Source organism: Rhamphochromis sp. 'chilingali' (genome assembly GCF_963969265.1).
Source record: "Rhamphochromis sp. 'chilingali' genome assembly, chromosome: 4".
Taxonomy (NCBI): Eukaryota; Metazoa; Chordata; class Actinopteri; order Cichliformes; family Cichlidae; genus Rhamphochromis; species Rhamphochromis sp. 'chilingali'.
In genome coordinates this window covers 30,999,820-31,023,380 of record NC_137948.1, presented here as the reverse complement: position 1 = coordinate 31,023,380, position 23,561 = coordinate 30,999,820, and the positions used below count along the sequence as shown (strand labels likewise).

Here is a 23,561-nt window from a genome sequence, read left to right as displayed (position 1 = left end):
AGCATCTGGTGATTTTAAAATGTGTATGAATGAAGTTATATACCCTCAAAATTATAACGTGGTGAGTAACGACAGGTTTTGATGGTAATTTCTTACAAGAAGTACTCAGAATACGTTTTTACACCTAGTAGCTTCTTGTGGCTGCTCCCTTACTCACAAAGAGCTGATGCACCCCTGAGGAATTTGTGTCTCCTCCCATTCTCAAACTGTAAAATATTACACTATGAACCCACTACCTTTTTTATACAGCTTAAAATAGCTTAATTCATTTGCAAATCAAGAAAAGGATTTGATAATGTTTTTGATTTTTATTACTCTTAAAATGTTTAAAAAAATCATTGCCACAAACTAAAAATAAATAAATAAAAGATACGTGTACTGTTGCTGTTTTACTGTAACTAATTTTCAGATAAACCTAATTATAAGGGAATCCATGTTGTGTGAGTGTATGTGTGTGTATCTGCATCCCAGCTGCATTATTTTTTTACTATAAAAATATATATATATTATAGTGACTGACAATAATTGTCTCCAAGTTACAATTTGAAGAAGCATATGTAGCTCTACAACACTGCTGGTGAGGCACATTGATGAGAAGGAAGTATCTGGGGACATCTCAGGCCCTCCAAGGTTTGGAGGCCTATCTCCCCCTACCACCACTTCCCCTGCCAGTGGCGGACCCCCTCAGACATCGGTGCGTTGGTGGTTCTTTGTGTCCGGGGATGGGCGTCCAGGTACACACCGGCTCACTCCTTGGCGGCCGCTTATCGGGGCCTGGAGCCTGGGGCTCGCTCGGGCCACTTCGGAGGTGGGGTGCCCCCAGCCTCTCGGCCTGGGGCTCGGTCACTCAGGCGCAGCTGGCTGCCGGCGGAGCTCACGGGCGCGTCACTGCAACTCCCCCTGGCTTCTGCTCCGCGGCTGCTGAGTGAGCCCTCATCTGGGACTCTCCTCAGGTCTTTGCGGGACAGTGGTGCGGCTGCCCCTCTGTTGGTCTTCCTTGGTCTCTTGTGTTCTGAGAGCCTCTGGATGTCTGGAGTTTTGATCTCCTCCACACCTGCTTCACGCCCTGGAGGACGGGGCTGTGGCCCCCCCACACCCTCTAGCAGATTATTACATGAAGGAACCTTTTAAAAAACAAAAAACAAGCGCGTCCATGCTCACAGGTGTACACACGGGTGATCACACCCACAAACTACACCCTTTTTGGCTCCTACCTCAAAGCACACTGTGTTCTGTTGATCTTATGTGCTGCACAATAATGTTTAACATTTAGTATTTACTGTCATATTCCCATATATCATTGTGATGCTGTTTATTCTATTACTCTTGTTCTCTTCTGCTTGCTTTCTTTTTTCTTTCTCAGCAGGTGATCCAGGTGATTGATATATGCATTTTTTTTTCTCTGCCCGTTCTGTTGGTTTCTGTTTTTTGCCCTTCTCCCCCGTCCCTCTTCTCAGCTGTTTCTCTTTCCCTCTTTCTTTCTCCCCTTCTTTCCCCCAGTCAAGTCTGTCCCGTATTCAGTAAGTGAAAATAAAATAAACAATAAAAGGTGAATCAAATGGACCATTACGGCAAGGCTGGGATGGTCAGTTTGGTAAAGTAAATCCGTTGGGCATCTTTCTTTGCCTTTAGACAACAATTCTGATGGCAAAAGAGCCAAACGGGACAGGCAAAAAAAAAAAAAAAAAAAAATTCAAAATAGCAGCAAAGTAGCTTTTAGTTCAGCTAAAGCCTCCAGTCAAAGCTGACACTATCGATAGAAGCTTGCAAAGTAATAGAGTAGTCATGACATGCAGAGGTAGATGTACATTGGTGCTAATGGCAATAGTACTCTCCCAGTTCCCCAGCGGGCCCCGGGGTTTCCATGTTTTTTGTTTGTTTTATTTACCAAGTTAAACACAAATCCATCAAAGCTGCTTCTAACAGTAAAATTCACCATTCGGCTCACAGTAAAAAATCAAGTAGATCTTCCACTCAGTGTCTGAGGCTGGGTGCTCGGATGTGTACTGGCTGACTCCCTGAGGCTGCGTGGCAGGGCCTGACAGAGCCACGGGCGCCAGGCCCTACCAAGCAGCCGGCAGAAGCACCCAGCTTAGGACCTCGGGGCTCTGGGCCCAGGGGCGGTCCACTCTGGCGTAGCTGGCATGTTGCTGCAGCGCCATGCTGCAGAGTGTTGCATGGCAAGTGATGTAGCAGATTTTTTGTGTCTTTTCTCACTGTCCCTCTCCCCCTGTTTTTCTTTCCCTCTCCTTTTCTTGAACTTCTCTTGTCTATGTCTTTCCCGTTCCTATCCCCGGTCATGTCTGATTGTAATAACTTAAAAGTTATAAATAAATACACACACACACACACACACACACACACACACACACACACACACACACATAGAGCACACACACACACACACACACACATTATAAAGATCAATCAAGTGGACCAGTATGGCAAAGATGTAATGATCCATTTGGGCATTTGGGAAAATAAATCTTTTGGGCATTTTTCTTGGCCCTCAGACAATAATTGTGATTGCTACAGTGCCGAACGGGACAGGCAAAAACAAAGACAATAAAGCAAGCAAGATCTACTCGTTTTTTACTAACAGGTGAGGGCATCAGCCACTGGCAGGGCGTGTGGTAAGGGAAGATTGGCCCCCACATCATGGGGGGGCCTAAGATGTTTCCAGAGCGGTGGAGTCTAAGACGCGACTTGACACATAACATAGACAAACAGGCACACAGAGACACAAACATGCATTCCCACCATCATGCACACATATAAAAATATTCAGCACTCGCCCAACATGGAGACAAACAGAAATGAACACTGTACACACACTCACACTCCCCAAACATACTCTATACCCCCTGGTCCAGGTATCAGAGGGGCAATCTGCCCCCGGACCCAGTAGATGTTTCCCTTTGCTCTGGGGTGGAGACAAGCAGACCACCCCCGGTCTTGCAGCAGCAGTGAGCCAAATAATCAAGCATGTATATATAAAAGAGAGAAAGAGGTCAGTGCATAGAGCTAATTATAGCTCCTGTAATCTTGAAGTCATTGAAGTCATCTATGAGCTTCAAAGTGCATATTAAACAAATACGTAGGACAGCTACAAAATCTGAGACTGCAAAGCTGAGTGCAAATTTGTTAAATTAGACTTCTGTACACTCACCCAGACCACTTTGACTGCCTTTCCCTCACGCCAGCCTCCACCTGCAAAACCTGCAAGACACTCTCAGTTTAATTACTCCTCTTACCAGACCAACCGCCGCCATGACTGACACTCTTCTCTCTGTATTCCAGTACCACTGATCTTCCCTGCTGAGTCATGACCCTCTCCCTGAGTTTTTCCACCTAGTTCCAGTTGATGGTTCCCCGCATAGTTCACATAGGTAGCTCATGTCACCCTGGTATAAATCTTCATGGTCTGAGATATGTAGCCCTTCACCCTCTACGCCACAGACTTTAGCCACTGCACAGAGACCTGCCATCTTTAGAAGTTTTCTGATGACTCTGTGGTGGTTGGATGCATCAGCAGGGGTGACGAGTCAGAGTACTGGGCTGTGGTCGACTCCTTTGTCACGTGGTGCGAGCACAATCATCCACAGCTCAACGTGGAAAAAACCAAGGAATTGATTGTGGAGTTTAGGACCCAGGAAACCCTTGACCCCTGTTTCAATCCACGGGGTCAACGTGGACTTTGTGGAGGACTATAAATACCTTGGAGTATACATAGACAATAAACTGAACTGGTTAAAAAACACTACTGCACTTTACAGGAAGGGCCAGAGTCATCTGTATTTTCTGAGGCGGCTGAGGTCCTTCAACATCTGTCAGACAATGCTCAGGATTTTCTGTGAGTCTGTTGTGGTCAGTGCTATCCTCTATGCTGTTGCATGCTGGGGCAGCAGGTTGAGGGTTGCTGATGCCAACAGACTCAATAAACTGATCCGCAAGGCCAGTAGTGTTGTGAGTATGGAGCTGGACTCTCTCAAGGTGGTGCCGGAGAGGCGAATGCTGTCCAAGATAAAGACAATGTTGGACAATACCTTCCACCCACTCCATGACATGCTGGTCAGTCACAGGAACACGTTCAGTGAGAGACTGAGATTACCAAAAAGCACCACTGAACGACACAGGAAATCATTCCTGCCTGTGGCCATCTCCCTGTACAACTCCTCCATCTAATACAATGTAAACACTGCAATAGTTACATCCTTTTCCATACGCTCTTTTCTTGCTCTGTATGTTGTTGTCTACTTTTTATTATTAAATAATTTAAAAGAATGGAAGTTGGTCAGAGCTCCTGTAACTGGCAGCCTCTCCCGTGGCGACATCTTGAAACAGATTTGGGGCTTTGGATTTCTTCGAATTTGTTTTTTTAGTGGAGTTCATTTCTGGTTGTGTGCAAATGTATTTTCATTTATGTGTGCATGCGTGGAGATCTGAGGTTGGTTGGTAGGGTGGACCTCTGCACATAATCGCATGTGTGTGCAAACATTTCTGTGTTTGGATTTCTTAGGATTTGGTTCCTTTGGTGGACTTCATTTCTGGTTGTGTGCAAATGTTAGAACATTCACGTCTGCATGCGTGGAGATCTGACGTTGGTTGGTCGGGTTGGACCTCTGTGCATAATCACATATTTGTGCAAACATTTGTCTGTTTCGATTTCTTGGAATTTGGTTCCTTTGGTTGAGTTTTGTCTCTGTTTGTGTTCAAATGTATTTTCGTTCATGTGTGCATGTGTGGAGATCTGAGGTTGGTCAGTAGAGTGGACCTCTGTGCATAATCACATGTGTGTGCAAACATTTTTGTGTTTGGATTTCGTAATTTTGGTTCCTTTGGTGGAGTTCATTTCTGGTTGTGTGCAAAGTCATGTGTATTCATGTTTGCATGCGTGGAGATCTGAGGTTGGTTGGTAGGGACCTCTTTGCATAATCACATATTTGTGCAAACATTTCTGTGTTTGGATTTCTTGGAATTTGGTTTCTTTTGTAGAGTTTATAGAATTCCAGCATGATTACATTGCTTTGTTTTAGCATTATGCACCAAGTTAATTATTTAATGATGAATAACCCTATTTTTTGCAGTTAAGTCCAACTGTATTTAATTGAGTTGATCCAACCCATTCAAATTATTTTAGTCCAACAAAAATATTTAATCCTAGAAAGGCATTTATTAACATGGAAATCCTTTCCGTGATTTTTTTAAAATAAGTTTAAAATGATATTTTTTGGAGTCAGTAAACAAAGTCTAGTCTGGTTAACATAATAACTGATTACAAGGCTTGATACAGATTTTTATTTATATTTTTGTCCTTGACATGTTAAACTAATATAAATAGCAATACTTTTTTTCTTTTTCTGCCTCTTATAACACGAGTGATTTTCCTGTGGTTTGAAATCTTGTGTGATCTCGTGAATTTTGCAAGTCCAGGCTACTAACCACTCTTTCTAGATTATATCATCTCATATTAAAGTGGCTGAATTTCATGCAGATCCTACACAATATAATGATGTTCACCATATAAACAGTTGTTTTGTTTAAATTACAAGTTATAAATGTAACAACCACCCAATTTTATTTTTTGAGTGCTTTATTCAAAGCACACAAGGATTTCAGTTTGGCACCAGTGTTTTCGAGACTCCTTAGCTTTCCACCTGACTCTGCTCTCTCAGGTAAGTAAAAACATTTTTCTTTTTAGACTCGAATTGAATTATTTTTCTTTTTTTTAACTGCTTTCTACATTATACTAAAAACATCAAATATGTTAAGCAAGATATGAGGAATTATGTAGCAAAGAGAAAAAAGATAAATAACTCTAAATATGTCTTATATTTTAGATTCCTCAAAGTAGCCACACTTTGCTTTGTTGACAGCGCTGCAAACCCTTGGTCTTTTGTCAATGAGCATTATGATGTAGCCACCTGAACTGGTTTTCACTTTCACAGGTGTGCCTGGCAGTATACAGCTGACAGCCCTATGAAAAGTGTTAGACTTAATATTATGGCAAGAACCAATCAGCTAAGTGAATAAAAGTGACAGTCCATCATTTCTTGAAGAACTAAAGGTCAGTCAATCTGGAGAATTGGTAAAATTTTCAGTGTGTCCCCAAGTGCAGTCGCAAAACCCATCAAGTGCTATGACAAAACTGGGTCACATAAGTACCACCCAAGGAAAGGATGACCAAGAGTCACCTCTGCTGCACAGGATAAATTCATGTGAGTCTCAGAGATTGTAGTTAGTAACACCTCAGATTAGGGCCCAGATAAATGCCACACAGGGTTCCAGTAACAGACACATCTCTACATCAACTGTTCAGAGGAGACTGCACGAATCAGGTGTTATGGTCAAATAGTTGCTAAGAAACTACTACTAAGGAAAAGCAACAAGTAGAAGAGATTTGTTTGGGCCAAGAAATACAAGGAATGGACATTAAAACCACTGGAAAACTGTGCTTTGTTCTTCTGAGTCCAAATCTGAGATCTTTGGTTCCACCCCTTGTCTTTGTGTGCTTTCCTGGTGACACTGTTGGGGAGTTGAACAGTAGCACACTGAACCAGCATGGGTACCACAGCATCCTGCAGTGACATACCATCCCATTCGGTTTACGTTTAGTTGAACCATCATTTATTTTTCAACACCCAAATACACCTCCAGACTGTGTAAGGGCTGTTTGACCAAGAAGGACTGATGGAGTGGGAACTTGTTGGAAAACCATTTCTGGTGCCTACCTCATCTACAGACTGACTACCTCTCTCCAAAAAAGAGAATGTCAACAGTGTCCAAAGCAGTGATCAAAGCAAAGTGTGTGTGTCACGGTTCTGGGTCCATTGGACCCAGTATTTTGAGTTTATTATGTTTTGGTTTAATTTTGCATCATGGATTATTCTTTATGTTTCTCTGGTACTTTGTGTTTCAGTTATCTTGGTGTTTTGGATTGTTTTCTCATTCTCTTGTTATGATGATGATGATGATGATGATGATGATGATGATGATGATGATGATGATGATGATGATGATGATGATGATGATTATTAGAGTTTCATGTTTCTGTTATCCATGTTTTAGGAATTGTGGTTTCACTTACAGTTCAGTTCCATGTGTCATTTTCTGTCTGTCTCTCTGTGTTGAGTCCGTGTCTCTGAGTTGTGATTCATGTTTCCTGTTTTATTGTGAAAGTCTTTGTCTTATGTTAGTGTGTGCAGCTTTGTTCCCCCTGTCTCATTAGCCCTGATCTCTCCCAGCTGTGTCGCCCTCCTGTTGCCGATTCCCTCGTTACTACCCTGTGTATATAAGCCCTGTGTTTTCCCGTGCTTGGTGTTGCGTTGTACCCTCAGATTATGCCTGTGTGTTTTTTGTGGCAGTGGTTCACGTTCATTGCCATTGCTCAGTTTATGTTTTGTTTTATGACAGCAATAAAGCTGAGGTTTGAGTTACAGTTCAGTGTCTGAGTCCTGCGCTTGGATCCTCCTCTCCACCTGCCTGCACACAGAGCCCTGACAGTGTGTATTCTGTAGATTCTAAAATATATATTTTTTGTTTACTACATTCAATTCCAATGTGTTCATTCATAGTTCTGAAGCTTTGGTGAGAATCTACAATGTAAATAGTAGTGATGGCCAAATGAAGCTTTCCGAAGCACTGAAGCTTGTATTGAAAAACGGTTCATTACTCGAAGCTTTTCAACACAGTCCTCTCCGGTGACATCTGGTGGTGAAAATTTTGAAGAGCAGCTTGAATCTGCAAAATAAAACGGACTGCTCAATTATCACTGCTCACTCAAGAGTGGAGTTCTCTCTGATATTGGGCCACCGTTCCGTTGCTTTGAACATGTAATTGGTTTTGTTTTCTCGATTGGGGGGCTGAAAAAAATGTAATGCGTATCTGCGTAATACATTTTGATCAATAAACTTTCCCTATTTAAACATGCACTATGGTGTGGCCTTTCTTTGCTCATAACTCCTTGATGTTGGTAAATACAATAAGTGAGCAATATATATAATATACATATGAGAATGCACAGCACATTATGGAGTATGCCCCTGCTGTGAAGTCCTGCCTCCATCTACTTGTCGTTTAATCACTGGACAGCTGGACAGGTTCATACAAAATATTAGATGAGGCCAATTGTCCTATACATATTTTTGACCTAGGGGTGGGATTGATTGTGAACTGGAAAGGGAAAATGCTTAGGGAGCTGAGTACGGCTGCATCGTCACTGATTTGTAGAATCATTTTTGATTCGATACAGGATCCGATTCAATTTGATTGGAATCTGGAAAGTTTTGCCTCAGTCAGAAATATTACAATTCTGATCATTTAACAGTATATATCCATAATTTCGTATCTATTAAAAGAAAGCTGACACATGTGAGACTTAATTAGAGATGTAAACAGAGAGTTATGAAACCTGCAGCTGCAGAAGCCAGCGGGGGGGAAAAAAGAGGCAAACACAGCGCGGACCCGACGACACATCAAAATCTGACTCTGACGCGTCGGGTCCGCGCTCTGTGTTCACGTTTGTATGCAGAATCCGTAAACCTGCTCCCAGTTACTGTTTTAGCTGCATGGTGTTTGACGACATGTTGTGAGGTTTAACCTGAGATGCTGGCGTTTCAGGCATAATAACGTTAATTTACAAATCGACACGGGATTTTAATGAATCAATATCACTTTATTCAATTTAGCATGGATTGTAATCAGAAAGGCGATAATCAAAACCCACCCCTAATCAAGAACTTGCAAAGTAAAAACATGATCTATGTCAGGTAGCCCTTTTGTTATTTACATTTAAAAAGAGGATTAGTGTTACTGTGCGCTGGCTGAGTCTGTTTCTTTTCTTAGAAATAGTTTCTCCTGCCCTGGAGAAAATCCACTTGCATGGAACAGAAGAGGCTGTGGAGTGCAGGAACTACACTGCAAGCTGGTAGATATGCAGGTATTCCTGGGTCCTGCAGACTATCACCTAAAAACAATAAACAAAATGATTTTCTAAACTGTAGCAATGTAATGTACGTATAGTGTCAAATACATTGTTGTAGTCTTCATTAGCTTTAATTCACATGGAAGTGTTCCTAAAGTCATATGCTGTAATGATATTTCCATTATGAAAACATGATTTTGGACATTTCAAGTTTTTCACTTCGGCAGATAAAATGAATTGAGCAAAATCAACTCAAAATATTCCCACACGCCAGAATGTCCTCTCTTCCTCGCTGGCTCCATATCTGTCAGTGGAATGATCACCTCTTCGCTCTCTGTCACCATCAACACACTCCACGAATCCCGTGGATGATTCACTTCCTTATATCCGTTTGAATCAGGTACCGAAGCAGTTACGTGCGTAATGAAGCTTCGGACGTCACTGGTCACGTGACTTTTGCCAAACGAAGCAAGCCTCGACACAGTGCTTCTGAACCAGTGTGTTGTTTTTTTCGACACACGCTCCGGAGCGTCAGCTTCAAGCGGGCCATCACTAGTAAATAGTCATGAAAAAAAGAAACTATTAAATGAGAAGGTATGTTCAAACATTTAACTGATAGTGTATATAAAAAATGCTGATGTTATGCAATGGGATTGTGTACTCACATAAAAAAAATTTGATCTCGCATTTGTGTCACAGTGTTCAAAAAACACAGCATGATAGAGCAGGTACTCATGAAACAACCATATTTGGTCCATATTTTCTATCCTTTCTAATGATAAAGGAAGCATGTATGAGGTAAATAGAACTGGTCCTAGCACAGAACCCTGTGGAACTCCATAATTAAACTCAGTGTGTAAAGATAACTCTCCATTTAATAAATATTAATAACTGTAATAAAATATTATGGTCAACAGCATCGACTGCTGCACTGAGGTCTAGCAGCACAAGCACAGAGTCCGCTGCCAGAGGCCACAATGGTCATTGTAATTAACTTTCCAGTGTCCCAATTTACCATCTTATAAAAATGTTTTCTCTCGTTCTGTTGCACATCTCCCCTGACACTCTCCTCTTCACCTCTCCTGTGCACCCGACCCGATTCTATGCACCCATGTCTCCCTAAACTGGTGTGTTTAAATCTGCAGCAGAAAATATGCAAATACAGCCAAGCTATAACTAAGCACTAACAAGCTTTCTAAAAAATGGAATTAATTAAATATTTTTGATTTCACTTTCTGTAGATGCATGTCACATGTGCTGATGATGTATGAGTTTTATTTGGATAATGGCTTAGAGTATGTTTCTGCTTTAACTCAGATGCAGAAGGCTTTTGAAGATGCCTCCTTTGCTCTCAAAGTGGGAAACATGAGCAGTCCATAGCCACCTCCTGTACATGGATGACATCAAGCTGTATGCCAAGAGTGAACGAGACATCGATTCACTGATCCACACCACCAGGATATACAGCAATGACACTGGAATGTCGTTCGGACTGGAGAAGTGTAGTCGGGTAACCAAGTGAAGGAAGGTAGTCAGAACTGAGGGGATATAATTACCAGAAGGCAACATTTCAGACATAGAGCACAGTTACAAGTACCTGGGGATCCCACAGGCAAATGGGAACCATGAAGAGGCCGCTAGAAAGGCTGCAACCACCAAGTACCTGCAGAGGATTAGGCAAGTCCTGAGGAGTCAGTTGAACGGTAAGAACAAGATCCAGGCTATGAATATCTACACCCTGCCTGTGATCAGGTACCGTGCTGGGATAATAAGCTGGTCAAAGGAGCAGATAGAAGCCACTTAAGCCAAGGAAGTTCCTTACCACGCATAGAGGGTTTCCCCCCAAGTCGGGCAACCTGAGGCTGTATGCTAAGCAGAAGGAGGGAGGCCGGGGACTGGTGAGTCTCAGTACCACAGTCCAGGGTGAGACAACGAAAATCCACGAATACATCAGGAAGATGGCCCCAACCGACCGCATGCTCAGTGATTACCTCAGCCGGCAGAAACCCAAGAAAGAGGAGGAACCATCATGGAAGGACAGGCATGGTACCACCGGCAGATAGAGGAAGTGTCTGACATCCAGAAGTCCTACCAGTGGCTGGACAAAGCTGGACTGAAAGACAGCACAGAGGCACTAATCATGGCAGCACAGGAACAAGCTCTGAGCACAAGATTAATCGAGGCTGGGGTCTATCACGCATGCATACATGGAACGCAACAACTAAGTAGCTGGCATAGTATACACAAACATCTGTGCCGAGTATGGACCTGAAGTCCCAAGGTCAAAATAGGAGACTCCTCCTAGGGTGGTTAAGAATGGCCGAGCTAAGATCCTCTGGGATTTCCAGATACAGACAAAATAGTGGTGGCTAACTAACCGGACATAGTGGTAGACAAACAGAAGAAGACGGCCGTAGTGATAGATGTAGCGATACCGAATGAAAGTAATATCAGGAATAAGGAACACAAGAAGTTAGAGAAGTACCAAGGGCTCAGAGAAGAAGCTTGAGAAGATGTGCAGGGTGAAGGTGACGGTGGTCCCCGTGGTAATCGGAACACTAGCTGCAGTGACTCCCAAGCTAGGCAAGTGGCTCCAGCAGATCCCAGGAACAACATCCGAGTTCTCTGTCCAGAAGAATGCAGTCCTAGGAACAGCAAAGATACTGCGCAGCACCCTCAAGCTCCCAGAATATATATATTTGCTTGTTTAAGGTCTCCCTGGAAAACATATACTGTCATTTATAAAATTTGTGAATATGAAAGAAGGATAATGATAGTACCAAGATTGAAAATGTATTTTCATATTAATTTGAAATTTGCTTCATCAAACAATCCTTTATTGGCAGCAATCACAGCCTTGCAGACTTTCATTCAGATGGTCTGACTGATTTAAACGAGATGTTTCTCTTTTTTGTTTGTTTTTTATTATTTCTCTCCAGTGACATCACGTGCTTACTGGGATTCTCTCTATGAAACTGTATTTCTTTACCTTACACTTTAAAGTGCTTTGACGTGGTTATTGTTGTTGGCATTATATGAATAAAACAAAACTGTGTCCTGTGTGATTGTTATTGTTTTTGATTGTTTGTTTTTAAATGTGTGGAAATTTCTCCTGTACAATGTGGTTCTGATTTTCGGGTCACCATCTTGTAGAAAGCAACCGTTTCTTCACAAGTCAGTCCATGGGGGTGTCATGGTGTTATAAAATAGGGGAGGAAGCTAATGTGTTTACAGATCTTACACGTTCTGATTACAAAGACACCTCCAAAGTTCATTTTCTCCCACATGTTTAAGAAATGATGTCATCCGCTTTCCCGGTATATTTTCATTTGTTCTGCATTTCCTAAACTTTTTTTGAACCTATAGACTTAAAACCTGTTTACGTGTTCGTAGCATTCATTTTTAGTCTTTCGAGCACTCCTAGTGGGGCGTAAGTATAAAAGCTCTAATGAACTGCTCCCTCTCATGCCTCCATGCCGCCTGCGGTAATTTTCCTGTGTAGACTTTACGCACTGGATTCCTTCCTCTCATCTCTGAAATGTCGTGTGGAACAGCCTGGAGGCGGCGTAAAACCTTCCCATCCGCAAGCCTCTGTCCATTCTGCAGTACAGGACAGGCTGCCTCTCACACACACGTGTGTTTAATTTAGGTGAGTGTACGGCGCTGTGCCCCTGACAGCGCAGCGGTTTCCGTTACAAGGAAATGATGGAGGAGGAAAGTTTCTGACGCCTCTCTGCTCTCTCTCTCTCTCTCTCTCTCTCAGGGACAGTCCACAGGAAAGACTGGAGCTCATTAATCATTTGCGCAGTTTGCTCGTCCTCCTCGTAACATGTACATGTTGTCAGTGTAAAAAAAACTGCATGTGTTTTGGATTAAAAGGGTGTTCTACACTGAAATGTCTCACCATTGGAAATGCAGCTCCACGCCTGTCTGTTGCTTTTTATCGTCACAACAGGTAAGAACGCCCGCCCGCCGCTGACATGTTAGATGTTATTGTGCTATTTGCTATTCTTTTGTCTTTAAATTAGGCTAAATCAAAGTGATATGCACACTGTCGGTATGGAATAGCGTTTTGTTCTCGGATCAACCTCAATATTATTGGGGTTAGTCAATGGAAATAAGATGTTCTGTAAGCTCTGAAATTCTCTGTTTAAATTAACCTTTTGGTTGTACTTCCCTCAGCTTATTCCCACAAATGCAGTTTGAGCTGTAAAAGTCTAACAAGGTTTTTCTCTTTCTCTTCTCAGATAAAGCGCGAATCACGAGAATCATAATGACATTTATTTCTGGTATTTTTAGAGCTGTTTCTGCCTCCTGATGTTCTCAGTGAATACATGAAATATATTCATGATTTACAGTAGGAGTCAGGTTGAGTAGTATATAACTTAACATGCTGTGAAAATGTGTTGTTCCAACTGTGCCGTGAGCTGGGAATCTGTCGGAAAGATCTTATCTCCCTCTGTGGTGTTACACAGAGCAATGTTATGTTGTTGTGATTTCCACTCTGTCTCTTCTCACCCTGTCTCTCTCTCTCTGTTATTGTGTTTGTTCCTGGTTTTCCAGTCCAGGAAGATGAGAGGAATTCCTCGGAGGACCACTCAACCCAACATCCAGACCTAGACCCCACTCAATGGTTTCCAACAGGAACCAGCTTTACAAATAGTCCTCCTGTTGATCAAGAAGTGACGAGAGGCATGAAGGAGGGCAGAGATCACACCTACGATGGTCTGGAGAGGAGTTTTGCACCTCTGTCTGTGTCTAGTGCCTCCTCTCTGGATCAAGGACTGCTGAACCCCACCTCACCCCAGCAGGGACTCCCTGTCGCTGGGAGAAGTGATAGGGAAACTCTCCCTCTTCCTGAGGAAAAACCAAACAATGGAGCGGAAACATCTGGAGCTGCTCACCTCACCGATGGGCCCATGGCTGCCAGAAATACAACACACCCATATTTTCAGCATGGACTCAGTGCAGGCCCCAATACAAGCACACCCTCAAACCCGACTGAAAAAAGCCTTCAAACTCTGATGGCATTGACAGAGGAAACAGCCAGTAGTTCAGCTCTCATGCTTGACAAAGCTATACAAGATACATCCGTTCAGACATCTAAAAACACAGGCAAAGATGTTGCCACACAAATGGATCAAAGAGTGTCCAGCGCCAGCGTTCCTCTCCGTACTTCTGCTCCAGCTGAGCTATCTTCCTCCAGGACAGGTCATACAGGCATAACCGCACATGGTGTGGGTGTTAGTGGGACATCTGGAGATGAACAGCCTCATTCCTGGAGGAGCCAGAGAAGCACAGACAGACATAATTCTGACCTGACCTTTGCTGTCACTTCTGACCCTTTAAAATCCTCCATCAAAACACTGCAGGATGACTTCAGTGCACAAACCCACACTGAACCCACTGCATCATCATCATCTTCAGAAGTTTACAGCGGCACTCATTCATTCAACACCCACTTCACAGAGCTCAACAACGTTGTTAGCACTGTGGAGGCTGATCCAGTTCATCCAAACATAAGTCAAATTAACTCATTTGTATCTGTTGCTGCTGCTCAGACTGACACATCTGAGTTGCCTGATAAGTTTGAACAAACTGAGATGACGCTCCCATCTTCCTCAAGGAGTCTAACAGACTCTCCTCAAAGCACAGAGAGCCCCACACATTCTGCTTACACGTCATCTTTATTTACACAGACAGACAAAGAGACACAAACGGCAGTAAAAAGTGCACGCGGAAATATCATTGATGCGCACCCGACTAGAAACACTATCCCTTCCCCACCTGGTATTACCAAGGCTTACAGTTGGACTTCAGGGTTCACCGATTCTTCTTCTACACCCGGGGCAGCGCTGACCGTGGGAGGTGTAACCCAAAACTCAGCCATCACAGGAACCACTGGAGTGACATACACTCTGCATCCTGCTCACACACTCCTACGTGATGACTCGCCCACAGATTCTACTGCTGTTGCTGTTTCATCTTCCACCACATCCACAGAGTCCTCTACAGCTTTGTACACACTCCACACACACAGTACATTTCCTGATAGTTCACACCCTGCTTTAACCTCGTCTGTGTCTCAGACCACGGACCACACAGTCAGCAAAGCCACGCCTTCACCTCCACAAATGTCACCTCCTACACACAATCACCCGCCTCCTCAGACTTCTACTAATATGTCACCAACACGTAACCAATCCCAACCCCTAATTATTACTACTACTGCACATACTCCTCTCCTTTCTACTGTAACATTAGATTATGGACATGGAGCTGGAGAAGAACAAGTAGAAAAGTATAAGTTCTGGCAGTGGTCTTCCAGCAGCACGACCACACGCACTCCCACATCTGGACTACCACAGCAACCTCCACAGCAGACAACCATGCATCCCAGCCAGGAGCCCTCTTCTGCTTTAACCTCCACACCTGCTCGAAGCTCCACAAACAGTCCCAAGTTCTACATCGTGCCAGATCAGCCTGCTGCCATCAGAGGTACTTCCCAAACACCACTGAAGTGTTTTACGTTTAGGTAAATATCCTGATTATATATCCAGAAGTCCTGAAATTAGTTTATTTACTTGTTCTGTCCAGTAGAGTCAGTTGAGCTGCTGCTGCAGATAGTTGTAGAAGAGCCCATGTTGGCTTCAAATGTCAATTTGGAGAACGACACTACTACCTGGGTGAGGGATTGTACAGTAACACACACTGGCACAAAAAAGCAGAAATAATCAAATAATTAAGTATTTTTGACTTCAGCTGAGTAGTTTTTACAGAGTTCTCAATTAAGGTTTCTTTCAGATGAAGCCATACCTACAGAAAGCCCCGGGGTTCAGCCGGCTGCTGGGAGTCTGGAGCAGGTGAGGTGGTGCAGACAAGCTGAAAATGAAAGGCACCTCCAGGCTCTTTCTAGATTTCAATTAGCTCCACCTTGTCTCTCAATATGCACTGTCCATTTCTCAGTTGTGTGTGTTTCCTATCCCAGGTTATGGGACGTTAAATACATCATTTCTGCTAGGGGAAGATATAAACTCTCAGACATAAGTAAACACAATTAAAACATCACAAAAATCCACCAGAGTTAAACATCATTAGGGGAAAAAATGTGAAAAAAACATAATAAATTCTTCATCATCCTTCTGCATTTTTCTCCCCTTTCTTAAGTATTAACCTTTTTTTTTTTTTTTTACCCATGCAGCTAATGGGACTTTGGAAACTAAAGTCAGTGTCCATTAAATTATGTAATGGTCTCTAACCTCTATGTTGCTTTCCCGACATTAATTTTATTAGCCATCCCTCAGTTTGTCAACAGGGCTCAGATAATTTCCCAACTGGAATGTTTTGATCTAACTAAAGCACAGTGGAAATTGTAATTGGGTTATGCTTTGGGATCGGTCACAGAAAGTTGCGTAAAAGGAGGTAAATCTCCAGTTCTGTTTTTGTTCCAGTGGCCGTGCAGTGCAGAGCCTGCTGGAGTTCAAAACCAGCAGAGCTTTGGAGTGGCTCAGCATAACAGAACCCACATCACTGCTGGAGCGTACTGGACTAGCCCAGGCTGTTCGCAACAAGAGGACATTCAGGACTTCCAGGATCACCAACATCACAGTCGGAGGTAAGCCCGTGTTCAGGTGCCGGTCTGCAGGCAGCTGACTGAAGCCCTGGTGGCTGAGCAGTTTGGGAGGAGTCTGGTTGCCTTTTCATGCACATTGTTCTTAATATCTTTCCGTTCATTTCCTGTCATCTTTCTGCAGAAGACTGGGTGTTTGTGTTTGTCATCAATGTCAAAAATTGACACCAAGATGTCCTGAGTTTCTTCATTAACCTGAGAGAAAGTTCCTTTTTTTTTTTTCTTTTTTTTTTTTAACGTCTTAATTCAATTAACCCAGATACAGGAAAACTGATGTAAACATCGTAACTCAGTTAGCCTGACTCAGTTAAGCTCAAAATCTAATTATGAAAAATCTAATTATTCTACCTGGCTTGGTCTAACAAACTTTTTCTTCTTTACTATAGCGTGGAGTCATTTTATTTGTTTCCATTTTAATGTTTGGCATCAGAAAAAATCTAAAATGCAGAAGTGCTGCAGTGTAGTTTAAATAGTCATTTGGTAAAAAAACGCAGTAGGTTCAGTGATTCATTTTTGTACTGCAAGCTTGTTAGAGGCATAACATGTGAGGAGAGCACATGCTACAGACATCTTCACCAGAAAAGCAAGAGTGATGTCATGTAGCTTTAAGATGAGAATTATTCTAAAAGTGGGGAAACTTTATAATACATTTTTTATATTTCTCCAGGTGATAAAGTAAAACCTTTAAGATACTGAAAATGTGGCCGGTTCATTTCCATTTTCAGGGGATGCTCAGCCATCGAAACTCATGTCATGAAGCACTTGATGCGCATTTCTTGTGCTGATGTTAATGCCAGAGGAAGTTTGGAGTCGGAGTGTTGGTGACTTTTACACACTATGTACCTCACCACTTTGTGACTTTATGTGATCGGTTACTTTGGTGACTGTTACAACTACCTGGTGTGGAGATCCCTTTTAAATGGTGGAAATCTTGGAAGGAAGAGATTTGACAAATTGAATTATTGCAATGAAACCATCCTTGCAATAACAGTCCAACACTTGAATTCAGTTAACTCTTTAGAAAGACACATTTTTTTTCACAACTCAGTCCAGGGCCACACCTGTGGTCACAGGACTGAAAACACCTGAGCTCAAAGATCAAGCGATGTAACCTTTTGTCCATACAGTGCACATACTTGTAACAATTTTTGAAATACGGATTACTGTTTAGACCAAATAAGAAACATTATCAGCTGGTTAATGGAGAACCTAATCAACAATTGTTAAGTTAAGTCTCAAGTATCTCAAGTACAACTGAAAATTCAGCCTTGTGACACATTAGCTTAATGTGTAATTGCATGATATTCACGTGACTACTAAAAACTTCAGTGCCTGTCTGATTTTTGGATGCATATATCATTACAATGAGATCACTTTATGATAAGAAAATTTAAAAAAAATGGCACCACCTTTATTATTTTCTTTAATTCTTTTTAAACATGCCTTCCCCTCAGGTCTGCAGGGCGACATCTGTGACTGGTTGCTGCAGTGCTCTGCAGGATATAAGTGTGTTTCCCAGCCTGGCACTGCCAACTACAGCTGTTCCTCAGTCTGCCACTTTGACTACTGCCACCATCACGGCATCTGCACACACCATCCACACCAGCTTCCAGTTTGCCGGTAAGAACGTTAAAAGGAAAAGCAAATATTTTTGTTCACCCAGGCATATTTTGTTTGCATGTGTAAATGACTTGTATTTGGGCATTAGCTGCCTTGCAGGTGACGATTTCTGGTTCATGGGTGAGAGGTGCGATGTCAGGATGACCCGCGCACGTCTCATTGGTGCGTGCCTTGCCATCTTACTCATCATAGTGACAGTGATCATCATTTTGGCGTTTGTGGCAGTGCGACGCTATCGAGCAATTCTGATTCAGGCCAAAGTAGACCAGACTCGCAGCAGGTAGGAAAAGGTTTTTATTAAGACGCACCTACAGTTCAGGCGTATGCATATTTTGTTAATTATACAATTTTTCTAATTTTGCCTTTCTGCACCACCACAGTGGATTTTTTTTATTATTATATTTATATATTATATATTAATTAAAACTGAAAGATTGCTCTTCAGTCACATCTTGTTTGCTTTTAGATCCATTGTGGTTTTTACTGCAAAGGTTACATTTTTTTTGGACGATAAGTACTTCCATAAACCTTAAAATTTATAGTAAAAACGTGCATATTTGTGACGTACAGTAAATCGCAGTAGTCACAATAGGTGAAAGTATTCTGTTGTGATCCATGAGAGAAAAACCAGAGACTGACATAAACGCACATGCTCTTCAGTAACTGTAAACACTCATTGCCACTAGGTGGCACAGTCTAGCTGACAACGCACATACTAAGGATGAAGGTGGAACTGGATTGCTGGCTCAATCTGAATGTCTAACCTCCACATATGCTGACAGCTGAGCACACAGACACAGTCATTGATACTGTGACATGTTTCATTAGGGTGCTGGGCCAGGAGATGAGGAAACCTATTAGTTGTTCCTGAATGGAAATGCCTCCTACACAACTAATATTAGAGGTGTATGCATGGTAATATTAGTAAATCCAGCATAAATGCAATCTCAATTCTGTGTACTTTCTTTTCATATTAATGTTTGTTTTTAAACCTCGGGTGTTCCTCCAAGTGTAGTCTGGAAAAAATGACCTTGTGGTTTTGGATGGTTCTAATATGATGGCGTGCAGAGACTTGGATTCAGCTTCATGAAAGTCTACCTACAAGGATTCTTGTGTCAAAGCACTTTTCATTTGAACCTTAATAACAAACTGAGACTGCAAGAGGCAAAAGCATATTGATCTTAATCAAGATACTGTTTGTTTGACTGAATATTGAGCATGTACAAAGACAAAGATCAGACAGGAAGTAATAAGTCTGAAGCTAAGCCTTAAGTCCAGTATGTCTAGAGTAGGAAATGTGTGTTTTCCAGGAAATTGGGGCCTCTTTGGAGTCATCTTTTTAAACATCCCAAGTAGCTGATGATTGCCCGAGTTTAGAGAAACTTTGCAAAGCATATAATTTAGCACAGGAAAATATTTTAAAATTAGCCTAAAATAAGTTATTCCAGAGGATTTTTATACAAATAATGGGGAGGATTTACCTTTTATAACTTTATACATCTTAGAGCAGTAATCTCCTGCCAGTATACACAAACCCTGGTTGTAAACTAGAGTTCATTACAAAACTGCTGACAACTACTGGTTTCAGGGCAATGGCTGGGTTTTAAAGGTGTTTATAAGTGGAACTTATGCTATTAAAATAACTTGGAAAAAATCACCTGTGCCCATTAAATGGTAATTAAGCGGTATAGTTTTATATTGTTCTTGATCTGCAATGTTTTAAACAAATCTGTTAATGTTTCTTCTTACCTGTTGATCTATTTCTGGTAAATGGAAAGTTATTCACTGGCAAGGGGCAGTCATGTGTCACTGTGACACATCAGTTCATTCATGAAACAACATCATCTGTATGAGCGGGGTCATCTCCGACCTTTCTGCTGTCATAGGAGTTCTTTGTTCCTTGGTGAAACTGAGCAGCTTTGTGAAGAGCTTTTAAGAAGAAACTCTTTTTAGGGGTAAAATAAGAGCTTCTATGAATGCCACAGAGATAAGGTTCAAGTTATGACCCCACATTGTAAAAGGGCTGTCTCCCATCGACTAGGTTGATTTTTTTTTTTTCCTTCTTGAAATTTTGTTCATGTGAAACGTTTAAAGCTGGCACACAATTGTTAAAAAAAAAAAAAAAAGAGGAAAACCCAGATTGCAAAGAGAAGCAACAACAACAAGCATTGTACCCTGTGACCTCTCACGATTTTGTTTGCGCAGCTATCGCAGATTCAACCACTTTGATGAGCTGTCAGGTCGCTTCTGGTTGCGCTCGTGGGCGGGATCAGCAGACTCATTGGACAATCCTGCCTTCACACGCTCCGATGAGTTGCTGCATCTGCGAGCGCTTGACCGCCCCTGCTGTTACCACGACGACACGCTGTCACTGGCTTCCACCTGCCCCAGCCACGGAACACGAATCAACACAATCTACCCCCACAGGTATATACAGCGTGCACACACACACACACACACACACACACACAGTGTTCATTGTCTGACAGTGAGTTGTGTGTTCCAAAATGTGGGAGAGTTTTCAGTGAAAAGCTTCTCTGTTCTCACCAATGCCACTCTTGAAGCTTAAAAACAAGCTTGGTTCACAGTTATCAGTGATGGTCACCTTGGAATATTTACATGTTTTAAAGCCAGTAAAGCTAAAACTGTTTCTTACTGACATATATTTTTTTTTTTTTGTATTGACAGCATATGGAATATAAGGAATTCTATATTCGGATTCTAAATCCCATGTTACTTTGGACCCTAAGGTCAAACTTTCATAAAATGTATTTTATCTTAAAACTGCTTAAAATTCTTCTGCCTGTGTTTGCATTGGCAGCATTTAGGAAATTATCCTGGTACATGGAGATTGTAAATCTCACATCATAGCTTGCATCCAAATATCATGTAACATTTGACCTCTGACTTCCCTTTTACATTTCAAATCTGCCTTTCTTTCAGTCTTACCCCAAAATGTGTTATAGCTTTAAAGAAATCGTTGTCAAGAGAATGAGCTGCCTAGTAAGAAATACACTGTAATAAAATATTATATAATCGGCTCAAGTTATTCATGTCCCAGTCACTCTCCAAATGCTCCAGAATGGCATCAACAGCATATATCCAGGTCAGGTGGGGAATATCAGACTCTAGTAGCCCGATAAATCAATTATTAAAATAAGAAGAAGAAATTGAAACTAATAAATCACCCACCGTATAGATGTTTTGGAGAGGGGACAATCTATTTTTGTAGTGGACATGTTGTTGTTTTTTAAGGCTGTAAAGCTGGCCATTTTAACATGGATGGGAGTCTGTGGACATTGACTCGCTTTTGGAGCCAGCCTCAAGTTGCCATTAGAGAGCATGCAGTATTTGGCACTTCAGCAGAAGTCGCAAATACCTTCTGTTCGCCACCTCTGCATCTCACTAATACATGGTAGTTTCAATAAAATGTCAGATTTTGATTCATAAGCACAGAGTCCAAATTTCTAGTCAGTTCCTGGAGAGTTAATGTTGAAATGGAGTTTCTAATTAAACTCTGAGGCATTAGCGTGAGCTCTAAATGTGTGTGAGGTGCTTTTAATTGCCAGTGCCCACAGCAGCTAACGCTAATGAATGTATCATGTGCAGCAGAGGTTTCTCCAAGAAGTAGGATGTTAGGGCATCAGTGGACTGGGCCTCCAAAATAATCCAAACTAAACTCACTTCATATAGTTTGGAATAAGTTGAACTGGATAGGAAATGAAATGAACTATCCATAATTAACTGCAGGACTTAACACAACATAATAATTTGTACATAAATGCAAAATACACTTGAGTCTAGTTTAAATGTTAATAAGTAATCTCTCTAAAAACCCACTCATTCAAAGATTTCACTACTCACTTCCCTAACTGTTGCTTAAAATAGCTACTAATTTGAGCTTGAAGTGATTAAATAATGTAAATAATCCTTTTGCATCCTGTAGTTCCCAGTATGGATGGAGGGGGAGTGAGATGAGCATGGGGGATGGTGTGCTGGACTCGGGTAAGGCCAGTGACCTTTCAGTGTGTAGCTGGCCAGTGGAACCCATTCACTGGACTCCATTTCCACTTCTGCAGCAACTGGCTTCTCACAGGACACCCACAGTGAGTGTGTGACTGTACATGTGGTTTCCATGAGAGTTTCGGTAAGATACAAATGTCTGCGTGGTTTCACAGTTTGAATGATGCGATGTTTCTCTATGAAACCAGGTCAGGGTGTCACGACCACGGTCCTACTGTGAAGGCATGGAGCTTGTAGACATGGGGAAGAGCTGGACTGCTTGACTTGCATATGGAGGATTCAATCTGTTCTGACACTGGTTTTTACAGTTTATTAATGCATTGTAAAGTTAAAATATTTGTGTTTTGTTAATAATAATAAAAAAGTAAGGCAGTAAATGTATAAATGTGTACACCTTTCTTTGAAAGATTAAATCTGTTTCTGATGCTGAGATGTTAACTGCATGTCTGTCATGTGTGGTACAAGGTCTTGGAAAATGTTCTACTGTTACTCAGGGCATCAATATATTGTATTTACTTTTGGAATTAAAGCCATCAAAGGATATTTATACTCTACTTACTTTCAATAACAACTGAAGACTTTACACTTACGAATACAATAATAAGATAAAAACACAAAGATGTTCTCACATTTTAGTACAGGCTAATTGATTTAAGTACTAGCTGAAATATTTTTAGTTACCACCCCTGCTTCCAAGGAGCAGGACTTTTTTGTAATTTTTCCAAGTGGTCCTGAACAATAGTTCTCCAGGCTTTCTTCAAAGTTCCTATTTGGACACTGGCTGCTTCCTGACAGGAGAGATGCATCAGGATCTTCACCTGATCCAGTTGATCCATCAGTGAAAAGGTCAAGAAGTCATAGTTAAGGAAAGGAAACTGGGAGAAAAGGGTGAAGTGTGCCTAATTTCATAAGAAGTGTACTGAAAATCAGTGGCAGAAGGTCTGATGAAGGGGTAAATCCAAACTGGAATTTATGTATTTTTTTTGGTTCACATCATTGTCTTTTTATGAAGGAGGTAGGGAGAGCGCTACCACAGTGAGTGTCTACATTAATCTGTAAAACACATTGGAGGCTCTGTCAGCCAGTGGTGTTGGAGATCTTGTCAGAATTGATGGAATTATGAACACAGAAGAAGTGCTGTCAAATTTAGATCCACCATGCAATACCATCTGGAAAGCATCTAATTGGCAACAAGTTTATTTTTCAGCATGACAGTGATCCAAACACACCTAATACAGTAAATGCATACCTGGGTAGAAAAACACACAATGAAAGATTATGAATCGGCCTCCCCAGAGGCTGGACCTCAACATTACTGAAGCAGTGTGGGATCATCTTTACAGAGAACAGAACAAAAAGCAGTAT

The 23,561-nt window shown here is 41.8% G+C and overlaps 1 protein-coding gene across 3 annotated transcripts; it reads left to right on the top strand.

Moving 5' to 3' along the window:
- Positions 1-12,383: 12,383 nt before the first annotated feature.
- Positions 12,384-22,751, top strand: LOC308394804 (uncharacterized protein). Of its 3 annotated transcripts, none has more exons than XM_080879345.1 (11): positions 12,384-12,572; positions 12,687-12,878; positions 13,487-15,421; positions 15,524-15,609; positions 15,728-15,786; positions 16,375-16,538; positions 18,008-18,173; positions 18,262-18,453; positions 20,379-20,600; positions 22,120-22,279; positions 22,385-22,751. In XM_080879345.1, the coding sequence occupies exons 2-11, from the start codon at positions 12,836-12,838 to the stop codon at positions 22,457-22,459; spliced, it is 3,102 nt and encodes a 1,033-aa protein (XP_080735471.1). In that variant the 5' UTR covers positions 12,384-12,572; positions 12,687-12,835; the 3' UTR covers positions 22,460-22,751. The 3 variants fall into 3 exon arrangements, with proteins under 3 accessions (XP_080735471.1, XP_080735469.1, XP_080735470.1); XM_080879343.1 differs by having other exon boundaries at positions 15,521-15,609; XM_080879344.1 differs by lacking the exon at positions 12,384-12,572 and having other exon boundaries at positions 12,617-12,878; positions 15,521-15,609.
- Positions 22,752-23,561: the final 810 nt, after the last annotated feature.